Genomic DNA, 21,796 nt, shown 5'->3' on the forward strand with positions numbered 1-21,796 from the left:
AGGGGTCTGAATACTTTCCGGATGCAGTGTATGTTATAATGCATGTATGTCACTAGTGGTGAACTTGGGTAGTGCAGCAGAGCACAACACAAGGCCCATGGGTTCCGTTTTCACTCTACAGTGTGGCCCTAACACTTTCTGGTTCGGAGGACTGAAGGGGCGGGTGTTTGTTATGCCAAAATCAAAGAAGAGGAACAGGTGCCACGATTGGCGTTCATCAAACAACCTTTGTTTTTGTGTGTGTTTTGTTTCGTCCGAGAGTGTGAATGGTTGCAACTCAAATGGCATCCTATTCTCTACTAGGGCTCTAGTCAAAAGTAGTGCACTAGATTGGGAATAGGTTGCCATTTGGGAGCACACTACATGTGTCATGCAACCACTAACAACAAGATAATTGTCTCAGAACCCAGGTCAAAGCAAGGTACAACGCAGCAGGTTATATGTTGTTTTAGGTACAACGCAGCAGGTTATATGTTGTTTTAGGTACAACGCAGCAGGTTATATGTTGTTTTAGGTACAACGCAGCAGGTTATATGTTGTTTTAGGTACAACGCAGCAGGTTATATGTTGTTTTAGGTACAACGCAGCAGGTTATATGTTGTTTTAGGTACAACGCAGCAGGTTATATGTTGTTTTGGCCACCACGCCAACTGCTTGCATTGCTTTATAGCTTTAAGGATTCACGAGCACCTGCAAAACTGCATCCAACTGATTTGATTATCAAGCTTGCAAACAGACACACACTGAACACAACACCATAATTACAACATTCTGGCACAAATCACTGAAACTTCATAATGAGCTTCGCTCCGGTAAGCCAAACCGCCTAAACACCCCCCACCAAACACAAACACACACACCCATCCTGCAGTTTTAATCAGCCTGGCTTCGACTGGGGGACTGAGGGGAGGTTTGTGTGTGTGTGTGTGTGTGTGTGTGTGTGTGTGTGTGTGTGTGTGTGTGTGTGTGTGTGTGTGTGTGTGTGTGTGTTTGTGTGTGTGTGTGTGCTGAGGCAAGGTTTGTGTGAACGCACAGAACGTTTTCTGTTCATTAAAAATTAAGTGGAGTAGAGGAAGAACAGGTGCAGGCAGGGACCTGGTGGCACAGCCCTGGACCGCTACTGTGGTCTAATGAGCTACCAGGGACCTGGTGGCACAGCCCTGGACCGCTACTGTGGTCTAATGAGCTACCAGGGACCTGGTGGCACAGCCCTGGACCGCTACTGTGGTCTAATGAGCTACCAGGGACCTGGTGGCACAGCCCTGGACCGCTACTGTGGTCTAATGAGCTATCAGGGACCTGGTGGCACAGCCCTGGACCGCTACTATGGTCTAATGAGCTACCAGGGACCTGGTGGCACAGCCCTGGACCGCTACTGTGGTCTAATGAGCTACCAGGGACCTGGTGGCACAGCTCTGGACCGCTACTGTGGTCTAATGAGCTACCAGAGACCTGGTGGCACAGCCCTGGACCGCTACTGTGGTCTAATGAGCTACTGCTGAATTGGAGAGAGAGACCTAATGATAGGTCAGCTGTGCGTGCATGTCGGTGCCACTACACACTCTCCTAACAATAATGAGTGTTATCCTCTCCCACAGGTGGGTCTCATTAGCAGTCTATCTATTCTAGGTCATCATCAAAGATAGAAAACACCATAGGACTCTGGTCAGAAGTAGTGCACTGTGTAGGGAGTAGGGTGCCATTTGGGACACAATCACTGTCTCCAAGGCTGATCAGACTGATTCCAAAGTGTGACTTCACAATGTGACATTAATAGGGGGAAGTTAGTTGAGCATAAAATTGTATTCAGTCAGAGACTAAATCAGATAAATTATGCATAACGTGCAGACCCACTGCATTTTCAACAAAGCAGGTTTAACTATGCCATCCAATTTCCTATTATTACAAGGATGGATGAGATGGTGGCTTGACCTGTGAGCTGCTGCACAATGACAGAGGTAGCGTCCCAAATAGTACCCTATTGTCTATATAGAGCTATGGGCCCTGGTCCAAAGTACTGCACTAAATAGGGAACAGGGTGCCATTTGAGATGTAGCCAGACTCATCGGATGTTCCTATCTGAGTTTGATCCAGGTTGATAGACTAATATCAGCCGTCATAGCTCATCAGCCATATCATCGGCCCTATAATGGAGTTGCATTAAACATCTTAACATTTTGACCAGTTTGTGTGACTGTGAAACCTGAGTGGAAAAGGGGAGTTGGAGACATTTGCTGGATCAACAGCCTCCAACGGTGTCCGTTGGATCTGCAGTAACAGAGTTCAAATAGAACATGGAGTTCTAATTGACTTTCTCATCATCATAATAGTCATTTGAAAAGGAGGCCAGGGGATACAGCATATTGACTCAACTGTGAATCACGCTAGGGTACAGAAGACACTACACCAGGAATATAGAGATACTGCTGTATAGAAGAAGAAGTTAAGAATAATATTCAAGGATGAATGAAGTCTATTTAGAGATGGGAGATGAGATGTTGTTCTTTAAATTATAAATCACTCACGTCGTCAAATCAAGACATGAAATTAAATTGTAAGGCTTGTGTGCCAACAGTTTCAGTCAAAGGGTGGTCTTCTCAATGGGACTCGTGACACTGTAAGGCCTTTAAACCACTGTAAGGCCTTCTTCCTCCAGCAGCCAATCAACATTATTGTGTTTTCCTTTGATTTGGGATTTCCAGCCTGGGTGCATTAGTGGAATGAAGAATTGTCCAGTGCACCTGTCTGCCAGATTAAAGGATTGGATGTATTAAATGTAGTTGTTGACGGTAATTGTTACTTCTAATCGCCTTGTCTTTTCAATGACGGGAATTGGATTGATTGAAGTGTGGAGTGGTGATGGCTATTTTTATCGAATACGAAACAGCCGTCATCCACACTCTATCCAATGCATACTGTACCGTGGGTCTTATACTTGAAAGAGGAGAAAAATAAATATAGAATATTCATGTATAAATACATTGTTGCATTAAAATTCAAAATTCTTCCCCTCAAAAACTCAGTGAGTCAACACCAATTTTAGTAATTTGGCTTATTAGGTAGCATCATGGGCGACCCTTCATAGATTAACCAAATTATTTCCTGAAAAATACCCTTTGAACTCATTTTCTGGTTTTGTTAGCATTTTTTTGTATTTTATTTTTCTTCAAACACATCATGGGAAACAACAATAGTGATTAAAATATAATACTGTATATTCGGAGTAAACCAATATATTGCAGCAGAGAATACACATTACTCTGGAGTCTCTATGAACACACATACATCCTCTGATTATGGGTCCTCTGACCATTTGGTTATTGGGGTTGATGTAATGAACCAATGTTTCATGCAGCTCAGGTCAGGGTTCATAGGAGTAAAATCATTAGTAGTCTGATTGTCTCATCAGCTGCATGGGGATTCAGACTAATGCTTAATATGAGGACTGAGGAGAGTGTATAACTCTCAAATGATACTGTATCATTATCCATATGGATAATAAGGAAGGTATTGATGAATCCATAATCTTTCCCTGTAATGATACTAAAAGTACAGGTAACTGCCAAAATAACAGAAACACCAACATAAAGTGTCTTAATAGGGTGTTGGGCCACCACGAGCCAGAACAGCTTCAATGCGCCTTGTCATAGATTCTACAAGTGTCTGGAACTCTATTAGAGGGATGTGACACCATTCTTCCACGAGAAATTCCATAATTTGGTGCTTTGTTAATGGTGGTGAAAAACGCTGTCACAGGTGCCAAAATCTCCAATACGTGTTCAATTAGATTGAGATCTGGTGACTGAGACGGCCATGGCATATGGTTTACATTGTTTTCATGCTCATAAAACCATTCAGTAACCACTCGTGCCCTGTGAATGGGAGCGTTGGCTATGCCCCCTTAGGACATGGTAGCCAAAATAATAGCCAAAATAATGGTCTGCCCAGCATTTTTATACATGACCCTAATCATAATGGGACGTTAATTGCTTAATTAACTCAGGAACCACACCTGTGTGGAAGCACCTGCTTTCAAATCTACTTTGTATCCCTCATTTAAGTGTTTCCATTATTTTGGCACTTACCTGTATGTTATAATGAACACAAACAAAACAAAAGGAAAAGGCACATCAACCCTCCCCTTGACATCTACTCACTCGATGGGCTCATACAAATCCCTGGGAATCTGTGTGGACACGGCACTATCATTCCACACACACATCAAAAGTCTTCAAGCAAAGGTCAAGTCCAGAATAGGCTTTCCCTACCGGAACAAATCTTCATTCACACACTCTGCTAAACACATCCTTTTCCAAATGACAATACTACCCATCCTGGATTATGGAGATGTCATCTACAGCACGGCCCAAAGTCCGCCCTCAACAAACTGGATGTACTTTACCACTCTACCCCCCCTCCATCCTCTTACAGAGAGTGGTGGGGGAATAGTCATCAACTTCCCTCTGAAACGAGTTACTTTCAGGCCCATTTCAGAGGACCTCCGTTGCTACGGCTGCACACTGACATCAAAGATGTTGCTATTGGCGATCCCCAGGGAGTTCTGTGATGTGCTGCCTCTGATGTTTCTTCTGTCAACATCACCAGAGACATATCAGCACTTTTTCCCCCTTAAATACACACACACACCATGCACCCCCCTACAAACACACACACAACATTCCCCCACAAACACAAACAAACCGTCACACACACATCCACACCTCCCTCCGGGAATGGTAACCACAAAGATATTCCATGTCACCTCTGACATCATACACAGTAATCTTCAGACTTCAGAGAGAAAAATACATAAACTCCTTCATTCAGGGCATGCAGGCAGAGCTGTGGTCTCTGTTTGTGCCTCATCTGGGGTTTGATTTCAAACTGAGGAAAAGAGAAATCTTAACTCTTCTGGACGGCAAACCCACTGAGAAGAGCTGAGTTTTTTTGTTTTTTTTCTACAAAAAAGGAGCGGGTGGGGGATGGTTGTGATGTGTGCAGGGTTGTGTACAGATTCCATTGTGTGTGTGTGTGTGTGTGTGTGTGTGTGTGTGTGTGTGTGTGTGTGTGTGTGTGTGTGTGTGTGTGTGTGTGTGTGTGTGTGTGTGTGTGCCACTGCCAGTGTAAAGACACAGCAGCACCCATCCAGGCCCATCATAATAATCCCACTGTAATTCATACTTAATCTTCATGCCCACAATTTCATTATTTCTACAATACAGTTCCAGAGAACATATATCTAAACTTAATCCTGCTATGCCAGGAGAGTACTCTGGTGTGTGTGTGTGTGTGTGTGTGCGCCTCTATGCATGTGTGTGTATGTCTCTATGCATGTGTGTGTGTGTGTGTGTGTGTGTGTGTGTGTGTGTGTGTGTGTGTGTGTGTGTGTGTGTGTGTGTGTGTGTGTGTATGCGTGTGTGTGTGTGTGTGTGTGTATGTCTATGCGTGTGTGTGTGTGTATGTGTATGTCTATGCGTGTGTGTGTGTGTGTGTGTGTGTGTATGTCTATGCGTGTGTGTGTGTGTGTGTGTATGTCTATGCGTGTGTGTGTGTGCACCCGGGACAGCAGGGAAGACGTACAACAATTTAGACACATTTACCTGCTTTACTGGGGTTGGGAACATTTCATAATTGCATTAGAAAGTGCTTAACAATTTGCATAACACTGATATAGAAGCTTAGTTAGACATACTTGGGAAGTGGGGATTTGTCATTTTTGTGCAATAATAGATTTTGTTGAAATTTTTGTCATTTAGCAGAGGGTTTAATTTAGAATGATTACAATATGACACTAATGACACAGTATGGCAGAATTATTTTGGACATGGAGGGGCTCGGCTATTTCCTTCAAACAAAATAAGGATATTTATTATAGTATTTATTATAATATTTCAATCCAATAATCAACTCAGAAAAAAGCATGTATTGTATGCTCCAATGAAGTCATACGATCCCTCAACCTAGATACGGGATCAACTAAAACTCCTCTCAAGGAATATAATCATGATAGGCCTATAAGGTTGGAACATAATACAACAGGCCTCTCATCCAAGTAATGCTGGTCATTTCCATGTAAAAGGACCAATGTGTAGTGCATAGGAGCATGTCAAATTGGATGTCAAATAACAGCTAAGAGTCTTTCTAATTTTTTTTAGCATATATACATTTTTCAACCATTTTCCACCCTAAGAATTAGGAATAAGGAATTTCTACCAGATAAAGTCATAAAAGGTATTAGAAATACATCAAAACAATAACATTAAAGTAAAGAACCCTGCGTTCACGCCTACTAGGTGTTATTGTTTTTTCTCACGTTATGTACTCATGTTTGTTCACTTGCTTTGGTTATTAAAATCATCTTCTGCTTCCGTTTCCTGGCTCCCGGCGTATACGTTACAGAATAACACCTGTAAAACATGGAAGCAGCAGAAGAGTCAACGCTCTTCCAGACGGTTAATGAACAAGGTCATCTACTCTATCAACACCACGACCAGCTGGCGAAACTGGGTACGGCCATGGAGGAGGTCGTCAGAGTTCTCCACCGCCTCACCATCACCAGCGGGTTTCTCCATTCCCCTATCAGAGGGCCTCCTACCACGGGTCGTCACAGTGAGCCAGTCCCCCAGCCTACCCAGACATCCACCCAGGTCAGCGATTCCCAACTATCACTTCCGGAGAAATATGACGGCACTCCATTGAAATGCCGTGGCTTCCTACGCCAGTGCTCCCTCTATTTCGCATATCAAACGGGAAGCCCCACCACCGAGAGGTCCAAGGTTGCCACGGTCATTTCCCTGCAGACCGGACAGGCGTTGGAGTGGGACCCATGCACCAAGAAAGCCTTCCCTTCATCACCTCTGTATACCAGGTAATCCTCGGCCTCCCGTGACTCCAACGTCGAGTATGAAAATTACCATCTGGGGACCAGGATGCCAGAGGACAGATTCTCTAAGTCCTGCAGTTGTATCCCTCTCTCTGGTCTACCCACCGATCTCCAGGTCACTGAGGCACTGTTCCAGCAGGTCTTCTAGTTCTATGGCCTTCCAGAGGACATCGTTTCCGACCGTGGTCCTCAGTTCGTCGCGGGTCTGGAAAGCCTTTATGGAGAAGCTGGGGGTCACAGTCAGCCTCACATCCGGGTACCGGCCTCAGTCCAACGGGCAGGTGGAGAGGACCAACCAGGAGCTGGGGAGCTTCCTGTCACACCTACTCCTGCTCCCTCCGGCGCTCGACGTCGCTGGTCTACTAACCACCGGTCCTGGTAACACACATTGCGCACACCTGGCAACCATCATTGTGCACACCTGCTCATAATTTCTCCTTGATTACTCCTCCTTTATTTAGCCCTCAGTGGTCTTCAGTCACTAGGTGTTATTGCTTTCTCTCACGTTATGTACGCGCCTCATGAGGGAGAATAATACAAGTTCACAGAAGTAACAAGTAAAAGGTAGACCTATCAATTAGTTAGTGTTTTTACTGATATACATTTTGTTATGAATTATTAAGTGATTAAAACTCAATTCTGTTACCAAATAGGTAACAGAATTTACGAAAAATCTGTAACGGAATATCTGCAATTGAATTGGCTGCAATGGGAAATCATAGTTGTCACAAACCACAGTTGGGTCACCTGCTACTGTCCTCTCTTCCACTGGCATACTGTTATGTTCAGCTGAACTGTTTTAGGGCTCTATAAAATCCGTGATACGGAAAAAGTGGACAGAATCACAGAGTCCAGACAATAAAATGGAATTCAACAATAGTAAAACTTTGAACTTGGTTGGGAATCAACTAAATGTATTGAACATGTATTAATTTACCCAAGTTAATCATAAGACATTAACAGAATGCATCAGTGATTCGGTATTTCCTGCAACTTTCTGAAGAGGCAACGAGAATTTCCCCTGTCTATGTGCGGAGCACGCAGCTACCACATCGTGTAGCCGTTAGCAATGATACTAATAAAACATCTTCTGGTAGATGGAAAGGTTTTCCTAACAACCTTCTCAATTAAATATAACTACAAAGTAGCCTATGCTTGCTTGCCTGGCAGAATGATATTATGATTATTTGCTTTTGCAAACCCTACCATCACGTGTGTGCTACAAGAAAACATGGCAAACAGCCTCTTGTTAGGTGCTCACTGGAGTTAAAGGGTAACTACACTCAAAAATATAAATGTATCCACATTTTTCCAGACCTCAAAAGTAGCCTTCTGATGTGGTTTAAGCGTGGATTTAGAACATCCAATGAAGTTGTTTTACTATTAAAAGTGTGATTTTGAGAGTGAAAACCTTAAAAACAGGGAGAAATAAACCTGGAAAAACAAAATGGAGAAAATAGATTTTGGGAAACAACTGATTTTATAGGGCCCACTGTTTTTGTATTTATCTTTCTGTCATCTGGTGGTCAAAGCAAGAGTGTGAAAAATCTGGACAACCCCAACCTCGCTCTCTTTTTCTCTCTCCAATTTATGTCACCTCTCCCGGCTCTTACTGACACCTACCCATGAGCCCCCTCTCTTTCCATTCACTGTACCTAGCATCCTCCCTCACTGAGCACCAAACTGGACTGACCACCTGATCTGATTCTCCACACCTTAGCACACATGCACTCACTCCACACACACACACACATATACAGTACATTCATGCTACACACACACACATCACAACTGCTGCTACCAGACTTTTATTATGATTGAAACAATTGTCTCCCCCCCTTCCCCAAAACATGTGTAAATATTAGACTATAAATTGTGCCTTCCTGTATTATACTTATGGTAAAATGTTTATTATATTCTACTGAGCCATTTACTTTATGTTCATATTCTTATCTTTTATTATTTCTTATTGTTGTTGCATTGTCAAGAAGGAAGCTGCAAGTAAGCATTTCATTGAACAATGTATACCATGTGTATCCTGTACATACAACTAAATACACTTGAAACTTTGATTTCATCACTCACAGATGTCATTTTTTGGTCTAGCCTTGATTTCAAAGTCTACAAACGTCTGGACCGGCCTTCATTTGGCCCAAACATAGACGTCCATGATTGTTTCAGATTTAGTCCGGTACAGGCCAAATCTGAACCAATCATAGATCTCGACATCACTCGTCCATATGTATATATTCATTCCTACTTAGATTTGTGTGTATTGAGTATATGTTGTGTAATTTGTTAGATATTACTGCACTGTCAAAGCTAGAAGCACAAGCATTTCGCTACACAGAGTAGATTATAGTTCAGTAGAATAGAGTAGATTATAGTTCAGTACAGTAGAATAGAGTAGATTATAGTTCAGTACAGTAGATTATAGTAGATTATAGTTCAGTACAGTAGAATAGAGTAGATTATAGTTCAGTACAGTAGAATAGAGTAGATTATAGTTCAGTACAGTAGATTATAGTTCAGTACAGTAGAATAGAGTAGATTATTCTACTGTACTGAACTACAATCCACTGTACTGAACTATAATCTACTCTATTCTACTGTACTGAACAATAATCCACTGTACTGAACTATAGAGTAGATTATAGTTCAGTACAGTAGATTATAGTTCAGTACAGTAGATTATAGTTCAGTACAGTAGAATAGAGTAGATTATAGTTCAGCACACACAAGACTTGAGTACACTAAAATGTACTGTACTGAACACTACTGTTCTTTGCTGTATTGTACTGTACTGGGCTATACGTTGATGTCCAAACTTGTGAAACAAGGATGTCTATGATTGGTTCAGATTTGGTCCGGTTCGGACCAACCAAATTTGGTCTGGTTTGGTGGTGGAGCTCATTAAAATAATGAGGATATTGCATAATTCTACCTTTGTGTACCTATTCAGGATACATCACCATGAAGAGAATGACACTCATATCCATAATTATGCATTTCTGTGTTGTACAGATCAGGGACCCATGAAGAAATTCCGTTACCACAATTCCGTTACCGGGTGTAAATCCACTTCACTTATTGTAGCTCAATACCAAAAGAGATGTTTTCAAACTCAAGGTGTCATGTCATCGCTGAAACCCCATTAGTTCTGCAGACATCTTTCAATCTTAATTCTGAGCAGATATTTAACTGAGTTTTTTGGAAAACGTGGTCATATAAAAAACTGAGGGAGATTTGACAGAAATTCTGTTACCAAACTTTGCATCTGCACAGTTCTTCCAGTAAAATGTGTTTTGTAACATTTTCTGTGTACATTGTTTAAAGTGTTCCTTGTGCATAGTGTTGTATGGTTTGTTATAACTTTGAAATCAATGTTTTTTGTTACATTTTAAGTGAGAAATCTGAGTCTCAACGAAATTCCATTACCGTGCAAATGCCCTGCTGTGATCTTTGGTAATCATTACTGGATGCAGGATTTCACACACACACACACACAATATTCGTAAACAAAGCAATATTTACATGCCCTTTAGGCTAAAATCATTCGCTACAGCCGGATTCAGTTTAAAGCTAACCGCATTACCTCAGCAATCAATGATCAGAACTTGTATTATAATTGCATTGTTGCATTGTGCCTATTCTGTTTGTAACAGATCATTTGCAAACACTAGGCTGAGTCATTAGCAGTAGGACAGCAGGCCAGAATGCATACCGTGAAAAGCATGATGGAATAAGTATAAGGGGTTAATGTGGGGACGGATCTTTAAAGGGGAACAAATGTCATTCTAAATCATTGCAAATTTGCAATGTGCATAATTACTACTGCCAATAATATGCCAAAGAATGGTAAAGTATCAACAGGTAGGCCTATGGACAGTGAGGCTAGGTGGTAGAAAATATCCTGATATGATGGTTTCAAAACACGCTTTCAATCTTGTATTGGTTTGAAGATGGCAGGTACCTATGTAGTAGTGTAAATCACACATTATGCATTGCATGTATGTACATGTAACTGCCAAAATAAAGGAAACACTTGAGTAAATGGGGGAAACAAAGTATATTGAAAGCAGGTGCTTCCATACAGGTGTAGTTCCTGAGTTAATTAAGCAATTAACATCCCATCATGCCCAGTTTCCCATTATTTTGGCTACCATGGCTTGAGGAAGAGATCTAAACGACTTTGAAAGAGGGGTCTCAAAGAAGCATATGGGGTTTAAAGGGTGTGTGTTTGTCTCAGTCACCAGATCTCAGCCCAACTGAACACTTATGGGAAATGCTGGAGCGGTCCCTGAGACAGCGTTCTCCACCGCCATCAACAAAACACCAAATTATAGAATTTATTGGGATAGAATAGTGTTGCATCCCTCCAATAGATTTCCAGACACTTGTAGAATCTATGCCAAGGAGCATTGAAGCTGTTCTGGCTCGTGGTGGCCCAACACCCTATTAAGACACTTTATGTTGGTGTTTCCTTTATTTTGGCAGTTACGCAATTAAATGTAGGTTACCTTTTAGAGGTCCTTTGAGTGTTTACAAATGATGTATAATAATGATATGACTACATAGGCAACCCTACATTCTCCAGTTCTCCAGAAAATGCAATAGATCAGTGCACCATGACCACAATGAGGCTGTACCCTAGGCTACACTCCTCTAGGGCATATCTGAGGTCAACATCCTAGGCTACATCTGAATGATTATGCCCAACATTTTTTTTTTACATAAGATAATGTTTACAATAAAAAAAACACCATAACATCTGGCTACACAAACGCTTCAGATGTGTATCTTAAGCAATGACACCAAACCCTTGATATTAATTATCTGCCAAATAAAATCGGAGTAGCCTAGCAAACGCATCACGGTTATTAGGACGTTTGCCAAGCGGAATCGTGCTGCTGGCTTCTGTTTCCCTATCAATATAGCTTACCGCATTACGGCAGATCTCTCAATCAACCAAAACAGCGACTTACGTCTCTGAAGCGATTCCAATGCTTGATCTTGCGGCTGTACTGTGAAATGGTGGACAGCCAATGCTCGTCTTCCATGAAATTCCCCGTTTTCTCCTCCTCTTTCCCGTTGTTAATTTCCGCTTGCAAGGTGAACCCCACCAGCATCATCACCGGGACGAAAAGGCACCCCAATTCCGTCATTCCCAACATGGTGCGGTTAGAAAACGCGCGCGGCACTTCGTTCTAGCTTCTCTTCACGAGGATGAGAAGAGGAGTATGATGCGACCTGATTGCGCCTTCCTGCTGCTGGGAGAAAGAAAAAAAGAGAGAGAGAGAGAGAGACTGGGGTGACACTGGGCGCGTTCAAGCCGATCACTTTTGACAAGTCTGGTCACCGCCTTTCAAGGTGTGTTGCATTGTCCGACTTGCGCCTACTTGTCCACTGCATGAACTTAACACAAATCTTGTGATCAAAGGTCATGAAGTTTTGACTGCAGTTGACTACCAGTTTCTGCAGTTGCTCTTCACCAACGTCATCACAGCCATCCCCTGCATTGTGGAAGGCTCTATTGTCAACATATCTTCGTTTTTTTTTTTTTGACCTAAACAAATGTCACAAAGAGATGACTGAAGACGGAATCAGGAACCAACTTTGCTGCTATTCATACAGTTGATACAAATGAATGTGATATTTAAGGCTAATCTCACTAATTGATTATACAATGTACACACATCCCACTGGGCACAAACGTCAATTCAATGTCTATGACGTAGAAACAACGTTGATTCAACCAGTGAGTGCCCAGTGGGATATGATATCAGTTTGTGAGTGTGTGATATGGGGGTTGGAGACATGTTTATTTTGACATTATAAACAATGGAAACACTGCCATGTTGATCTGAGCCTTGCTGTTGGAAAACCACATCAGTGTCCAACTTTAGGCTGTCGCAGATGCACCTTCCCCAACTTCACTCCTTGACTTTCGTCTACAGTCAATTGCTTTACCACTGAAACGCACCCACTGTCATGTGTTATGAAATGTGTAGCACCTGCCCGTGCAATTACACATCAAAGGTAAATTCATATCTACAGTGGGCATCATAAGTGGGCTATTCCCCCATTGAATTTTTTCAAATTTTGTTTCAAACGAAAGGAAACTTCTTGGCAGGGGAAAAAATGATTTGCATTAATGTGGGTTTTCTCAGAGTAAATTATCTCAGACTCATATTTTTTGCAAATAGAACCTTATAGTCCCACACTCTGGATGTAACAAAGATCATCCCACTGGGCACAGACGTCAATTCAATGTCTATTCCATGTTGGTTCAACGTTATTTAATTGAAATGACGTGGAAACAACATTGATTCAACCAGTGTGTACACAGTGGGATGAGTGTGGCAATAATGCACTGCTGGGAATCACCTTATATCACTTTATATCACTCTCCTACCTATTACTGTCCTGCCTAAATAAATTCCTCTTTTACGCCAGCCCCATCTCTGGCCTAGGTAGGATAAGCCAGCCCCATCTCTGTCCTAGGTAGGATAAGCCAGCCCCATCTCTGTCCTAGGTAGGATAAGCCAGCCCCATCTCTGTCCTAGGTAGGATAAGCCAGCCCCATCTCTGTCCTAGGTAGGATAAGCCAGCCCCATCTCTGTCCTAGGTAGGATAAGCCAGCCCCATCTCTGTCCTAGGTAGGATAAGCCAGCCCCATCTCTGTCCTAGGTAGGATAAGCCAGCCCCATCTCTGTCCTAGGTAGGATAAGCCAGCCCCAGGGGGAATTCTGCTTTAGACACGCTGTAACTGAAATAGTGTATTAACTGATACCATCTTTACTATTCCTCAGCTGAAAATAAACATGTTGCGATCCTTTCTCTAAAGCCAGTATGTGAAGGGGATAATCTGACCTCTCCACAGAAAGCAATCAGTGTGCCGGCAAAGGAGAGCGAGGGGGTAGAAAAAAAATGTTTTGATTGAAAACGCACACATGAATACACAGAGCTAAATTGAATTCAGATGGGAAATGGGACTGACTAGTACATCTATCGCTCGTCTTTATTGTGAAGACTGTGCATGTCTCGCATTCATCACGACCCGTGCTTATGTACGAAGTGATATCAACACTATACTGCAAACAACCATAGCAACAGTACCTCAACTATACAGTATGAAAATGATGCATCTACTGGTGTTAAGGTTGCCTACACAAGTGTTAAGGATGCTAGACTAACAAGACTAACTTGGTGAGGTGTAACTAGGGTTGCAAAATTCTGGTAACTTTCAATAAATTCCCTGGATTTCCAGAAATACTGGTTGGAGGTCTTCGGGTTTCCTGCTTATTCCAGAAATCCTCCAAACGATATTTCGGGAAAACCAGGGAATTTATTGAAAGTTCCAGGAATTTTGCAACCCTAGGTGTAATGTTGACACAGTGGAAATTCTGACCAGACCACAATACAACTGACCCAGAAAAGGCATTTCTGGATCTGGGGCTACAGCAGTAAGTCTAGGTTTTAAGAAAGCATCTAATGCATTTACCCAGCAACTACATAACCATAGAATTTAAGGATTCTCTAAATTTCATCCACCACCCACCCCATTGCATGGTCCTTGTACCATGTGTGTTACATGTTTGGATAATGGGCCTAGTCTGCTATTACCCCTGCACTCAAGGAGCAGAAGTGGGGGGAAAGACTGCAATGTCACTGCATGGGAAATTGGGCATGAATTTGACACATGAGCCTCAGCCTCTGGACTGATTGGATGTGACAGGCAGAGCCCTTACAAAAAAAACACATGTCAAATTTAAATTTTCACATGTGAAATAGCTGTTTTCACATGTTGAGCTTACATTTCACATGTGAAACCGTATTTTCACATGTATATAATTTCAGGTCACACGTTAACACCATCTTTTCACATGTGAGGAGAATATAACATGTTTTCACCTAGTGTGAATTGCAGTTTGACATGTGTAAAACAATCTTGTGTAAAAATCTAATTTGCAGTTTCTTATGTAAAAAACTTTCACATGTGGAATTGCATTTTCACATAAGAAACTTCAAATTAGATTTTTTACACATGATTGTTTTTCACATGTGAACTTGCAATTCCACATGGGAAAGTGAGATTTTCACATGTAAAGGTTTTTCACATATGAAACAGCACATTTGATTGTTTAACTTCCAATTCCACAAAATCATATTTGCAGTGTCACATGTAAGAAAACTCTGCTTTTACTCCAATGTTTGTCAACCAAGTAAATGTACACTAACACTGTATGGCCTACAAACATTATCACGTTGGTATAAAGGGTCGGGAGACAGGCGCAGGGATGCGTAATATATTTTTTTTTTACCCAAATTACAGAGTGCCATGTAAAGGCACAGGGACGAAGACCAAACAAACACTATACAAAACACAGGGTTGAAACCCAAACAAAAGAGCGAGGAGTACCTCAAATAAATAACAAAGGCACAATGATTATCACACAATACACGTGGCATGAAAGCCAAAACATAGCACACGACCAACGGCCATTGGAACAATAATCGACAGCACAATGGTGAACAAAGGGCACACTTATACAATTACTAATCAATGGGAATAGGGACCATGTGTGTGTAATGACAGTTCCAGAGGGATCCGTGACAAACATGGTTAAAACTAGAATTTTATATAATGCATCCACAGTGTCTATGGATTTAAGAGTGGTTGAATTTCTCCAGCCCGATCCATCAGCTTTTTACCAAAACTGTGGCGGGGAATATAATTTGTTAATGTTTCAGTTAAGGATTGCCGCTTAAAAAGTGTCTTGTATGCTGCTGCATAAATTATGTAATATGTCAGGGAGATGTGTATAATGTAGCTAAGAAAGTAAAACTTATAAGGGCACAGGGCAAGACCCAGATGCAGACACGGGAGGCAGATGGTTCGAGTCTCTGATATTTATTATAATCCAAGGGGCAGGCAAGAGAATGGTTGTGAACAGGCAAAAGATCATAAACAAGGTCAGGGTCCAGGAGGTACAGAGTGGCAGGCACGCTCGAGGTCAGGCAGGCAGTATGGTTAGGCAGGCGGGTTCAGAGTCAAGGCAGGCAAGGGTCAAAACCCGGGAGAACTAGCAAAACAGAGATGAGGAAAAACAGGAGCACAGAAAAACACGCTGGTTGACTTGACAAAACAAGATGAACTGGCAACGGACAAACAGGGAACACAGGAATAAGTACCCAGGGACTAACGGGGAAAACAGGTGACACCTGGAGGTGGGTGGAGACAATCACAAAGACAGGTGAAACAGATCAGGGTGTGACAATACTAAGTGTATGTTGTGTAGTAAGCTGTTAGTAGCCCATGTGCCTCACCCTAATAATTTGGTCCATTTTCCCCTCATAATTTAGCCTATTGTTCTGACTTGGTGGTGTACATGTAACCTATAGAGAAATGTAATAATCAAATATTGTAAGAGCTTTCATTGTCTGCTTACATGCCCCCTTTATTTATCCTATGGTTCTTATCCTATGGTTCCTATTTGGTGTACAGGGAGAATACTTTAAGAACGCCCGTGTCCTGAAAAAGTTTCAGGCTTGTTTTTTGAAAAATGAGCTAGAATTTGTAGTTTTTGTAAGTGGCTCCCATTTTGGCTTTAGTGTTTGTAGCGCGTTCCGATGAGGGCGCGCACTTCGTTATTTATCTCCCGTAATGACAATACTATTCTCCGTCTTAAATTGTATCGTTTATTTACATATTAGGGTGGCTGATGATTGATTATAAATGTTGTTTGACTTGTTTGGAAGAAGTTTATTGGTAACTTACAGGATTCATTCGTATGCATTTTGAACGAGGGAAACCGGTGGATTACTGAGTCAAGCGCGCCAACTAAACTTACTTTTTGGGGATATAAAGAAGGACTTTATCGAACAAAAGGACCATTTGTTATGTAGCTGGGACCTTTGTGATTGCAACCAGATGAAGATCTTCAAAGGTATGTGATTTATTTTATTGCTATATCTGACTTTCGTGACGCCTCTGCTTGGTTGGAAATGTATGTAATGCTTTTGTGTGCGGGGCACTGTCCATAGATAATCACATGGTGTGCTTTCGCCGCAAAGCCTTTTTGAAATCTGACAAAGCCTCTGGATTAACAAGAAGTTAAGCTTTTAAATGATGTATGGCACTTGTATTTTCATTCATGTTTAATATTAGGATTTTTGTCATTTGAATTTCGCGCTCTGCAATTTCAACGGATGTTGTCAAATCGATCCCGGTAGCGGGATCTGAGCGTAATTAAAAGTCAGTAAATGAGGCTGAATTAACTGTTTCGTTGCCAGACAAGGCGCCACTGATAGCCAGGTGTAGCAGTGGGAAGGTGTTGGGACTGCTGATGGGACTCTGCTGTTATGTAGGCCCTAACAGTTTGTGGGCACCGTTTGTCACCGTTATAGTGCAATGAAGGTATTGTTTAGTGTTGTGTTGTGTTGTATTGTATTGTGGTTTTGTTGGCATGCATAAACATTTATTTTTATTTTTTGCCCCACCAAGATATACATTCTAAAGTTGCCACTGAGCATTCGTTATGTTACCCTGGCCTTTGCTTTCGCTTCCTACTTTCCAGCAAGTTTTGGCTCATTAATTCCAGCAATATAGCACCCTGCATCCTGCTACTGGTTTGCCTCTAAAGCTAAACAGGGTTGATCCTGGTCGGTCCATGGATAGGAGACTAGACGGAAGTTGTGAAAAATAAATGTTTTGGGAAAAAGTTCCAGATGTGGGAATTTTCTTTATCACATGAGGGAAAAACTTTTCAAATGTACATTTTACTCTGGGTTTCCTTGGGTCCCATTGTTTCTCAAGGAGAGATAGAGAAACTGATGGTGGCGGTGGAATGCCTGCCTCCAGGGTGAGGAGACGTGAGATCAGGTTTACCCCCTTACAGCAGCTGGGAATAAATATTGTCTCTCAATGGCAGCGATCATGATGACAATCCGTATCATTCCAGTTACCTCAGGTCTCATTCTTTCTCAATGGAAGGGAGAGAAACTGGAATTCTGCTCGGTTTCAGGGAGAAGAGATGTAAGATCCGGAGATCCAATGTCCTGGATGTACTTCATGACGAACAAGAGCTACCATATGCATGCTATGAAAATATGAGTTATGGTTTGTTATTATCGGTACGGAAATGGTAGCTATGGGCCACTAATGGAGTCAGTGTAGGATGTAGGTTCATTGCTCCCCCAAGGGTAAGGATGTGATCTCTAATTATATAGCTTCTGCATCACATGGATGAGGTGGTATGACATCATTTCATTATTGGAAGGCCGTCCAGCGAAAAGCAGAATAAACAAAGTAGACCAACAATTTAAGAAGACAAATTGGTTGCCACATGATGGCAGAATAAAAAAAATACAAACAATTATTAAGTGGCTTGCTACCTATAACTTCACGTCCTGGTCTAAAATAGCATTAAAAGTAATGTAAAGTTATGGGATCATCTTTGTTTATGTTGCTCTTGCTGCGGGCGATTCCCTGATCCACCTCTACGCAGACGACACCATTCTGTATACTTCTGGCCCTTCCTTGGACACTGTGCTATCTAACCTCCAAACGAGCTTCAATGCCATACAACACTCCTTCCGTGGCCTCCAACTGCTCTTAAACGCTAGTAAAACCAAATGCATGCTTTTCAACCGGTCGCTGCCTGCACCCGCCCGACTAGCATCACCACCCTGGATGGTTCCGACCTAGAATATGTGGACATCTATAAGTACCTAGGTGTCTGGCTAGACTGCAAACTCTCCTTCCAGACTCATATCAAACATCTCCAATCCAAAATCAAATCGAGAGTCGGCTTTCTATTTCGCAACAAAGCCTCCTTCACTCACGCCGCCAAACTTACCCTAGTAAAACTGACTATCCTACCGATCCTCGACTTCGGCGATGTCATCTACAAAATAGCTTCCAATACTCTACTCAGCAAACTGGATGCAGTTTATCACAGTGCCATCCGTTTTGTTACTAAAGCACCTTATACCACCCACCACTGCGACCTGTAGGCTCTAGTCGGCTGGCCCTCGCTGCATGTTCGTCGTCAGACCCACTGGCTCCAGGTCATCTACAAGGCTATGCTAGGTAAAGCGCCGCCTTATCTCAGTTCACTGGTCACGATGGCAACACCCACCCGTAGTACGCGCTCCAGCAGGTGTATCTCACTGATCATCCCTAAAGCCAAAACCTAATTTGGCCGCCTTTCCTTCCAGTTCTCTGCTGCCTGCGACTGGAACGAATTGCAAAAATCTCTGAAGTTGGAGACTTTTACCTCCCTCAACAACTTTAAACGTCTGCTATCTGAGCAGCTAACCGATCGCTGCAGCTGTACATAGTCCATCGGTTTATAGCCCACCCAATTTACCTACCTCATCCCCATACTGTTTTCATTTATTTACTTTTCTGCTCTTTTGCACACCAGTATCTCTATTTGCACATGATCATCTGATGATTTATCACCCCAGTGTTAATCTGCTAAATTGTAATTATTCGCTCCTATGGCCTATGTATTGCCTACCTCCTCATGCCTTTTGCACACATTGTGTATAGATTCTCTTTTTTTTTCTTTTTTTTCCTACTATGTTATTGACTTGTTTATTGTTTACTCCATGTGTAACTCTGTGTTGTTGTCTGTTCACACTGCTATGCTTTATCTTGGCCAGGTCGCAGTTGCAAATGAGAACTTGTTCTCAACTAGCCTACCTGGTTAAATAAAGGTGAAATAAAAAAATAAATAAAAATCTGATGAATAAGCTCGTATAACAATAATTGGGGAGGACGGTCTCGTGGTAATGGCTGGAGCGGAATAGGTGGGATCGTATCAAATACATGGAAACCATGTGTTTGATGCCATTCTATTCACTCCGTTCCAGCCATTATTATGAGCCATCCTCCCCCTCAGCAGCCTCCACTGCTCCAAAAGTAGTGCACTATAAAGGGAATACGGTGCTATTTCAGACACATACTATTTCTTAAATAATATATAGGTGGTGCTAAAGAGAGAGATGGCATCATGAAACAGCTTGTGCTGTTCGAAGGGAGAGAGACGTCAAGGTAAGGCTAGCTGCTTATACATTTTGATTCTCATCTTTTTCTTTCTTGTCTTTGGCCTTGATGTCATGCTGCTAGCAGGGCTCGCTACATAGGTAACAGCACAGTAGGGGGTCTTCCCCTCTCCTCTTCCTCCTCCTCCCTCTCTCATGGAACACCTAGCTTTTTCACTTCATGGAGCCTGGGAAGGAAGAAACCACATGGAAAAAGTGATAATCAAGTGAGGTCCAAAAAAACGATTTTCACAAAGTCCAATTAATGTATTGTGTTAGAGGTTTCATGATTGTTGTATCTAAAACAAAGGCATTATCGCTGGGACATGAGGTAGCAACAGGGCCTAGCCCTTGTTAAAAGTGTTTTGAAAATGCACAACGTGATTATTAGGTGACCCTGTGTTAAAAGATGCTTAAAATTACTAAAATACAAAAAAATGATTGTGATTGTATTGAATTGTCTTTGAGAAAATAAAGCTATACATGGTTTTAAAAAGGTAGTGGTAATATTTCTTTCAGTACAAGACATTTGGGATTCACAGGATGACAGAAAGTACATAAGATCAGTTGGATAACAAACCAAGCACTCTCATGATGGAACTATCTTCTTTTATGTGCGATCAGTGAAAGTAGTACCATGTTTATCTCTCGATACCAGGATGAAGTTTAGTCTAGTGCTGTAAGTTATATTTGAATGCAGCAGGTAATTATTCTTCATTACTTAATGCATTTCGTTCGAATATAAATATAAATATTTTGAAATATATATACAGTACCAGTCAAAACTTTGGACACACCTTGTCATTCAAGGGTTTTTCTTCATTTTTACTATTTTCTTTATTATAGAATAATAGTGAAGACATCAAAACTATGAAATAACACATATGGAATCATGTAGTAACCAAAAAAGTGTTCAACAAATCAAAATATATTTTATATTTGAGATTCTTCCAAGTAGCCACCCTTGGCCTTCATGACAGCTTTGCACACTCTTGGCATACTCTCAACCAGCTTCACTTAGAATGCTTTTCCAACAGTCTTGAAGGAGTTCCCACATATGCTGAGCACTTGTTGGCTGCATTTCCTTCACTCTGCCGGTCCAACTCATCCCAAACCATCTCAAGAGTCGTCCGGGTTTGGCCGGTGTATGCCATCACTGTAAATAAGAATTTGTTCTTCACTGACTTGCCTGGTTAAATAAAAAAATGTGGGTTGAGGTCAAGTGATTGTGGAGGCCAGGTCATCTGATGCAGCACTCCATCTCTCTCCTTCTTGGTCAAATAGCCCTTACACAGCCTGGATGTGTGTTGGGTCATTATCCTGTTGAAAAACAAATGACAGGCCCACTAAGCGCAAACCAGATGGGATGGCGTATTGCTGCAGAATGCTGTGGTAGCCATGCTGGTTAAGTGTGCCTTGAATTCAAAATAAATTACATAGTGTCACAAGCAAAGCACCCCCACACCATCACACCTCCTCCTCCATGCTTTACGGTGGTAAATACACATACCGAGATCATCCGTTCCCCAACTCTGCGTCTCACAAAGACACAGCGGTTGGAACCAATCTCACATTTGGACTCATCAGAGCAAAGGACAGATTTCCACCAGTGTAATGTCCATTGCTCATGTTTCTTGGCCCAAGCAAGTCTCTTCTTCTTATTGGTGTACTTTAGTAGTGGTTTCTTTGCAGCAATTTCAACATGAAGGCCTGATTCACACAGTCTCCTCTGAAATGTTGAGCTGCGTGTGTTACTTGAACTCTGTGAAGCATTTATTTGGGCTGCAATTTCTGAGGCCAGTAACTCTAATGAACTTATCCTCTACAGCAGAGGTAACTCTGGGTCTTCCTTTCCTGTGG

The 21,796-nt window shown here is 41.9% G+C and overlaps 1 protein-coding gene across 1 annotated transcript in view; it reads right to left on the reverse strand.

Annotated features, from left to right (window-relative positions):
- The window catches only part of LOC120017836 (testican-2-like), a 70,282-nt gene extending 58,267 nt beyond the window's left edge, over positions 1-12,015 (reverse strand). Inside the window, exon 1 of the mRNA XM_038960801.1 lies at positions 11,869-12,015. Coding sequence (XP_038816729.1) covers positions 11,869-12,015 — 147 coding nt within the window. The remainder of the gene's footprint in view (positions 1-11,868) is intronic.
- Positions 12,016-21,796: the final 9,781 nt, after the last annotated feature.

The sequence above is a fragment of the Salvelinus namaycush genome, chromosome 22 (assembly GCF_016432855.1).
Source record: "Salvelinus namaycush isolate Seneca chromosome 22, SaNama_1.0, whole genome shotgun sequence".
NCBI classification, from domain to species: domain Eukaryota; kingdom Metazoa; phylum Chordata; class Actinopteri; order Salmoniformes; family Salmonidae; genus Salvelinus; species Salvelinus namaycush.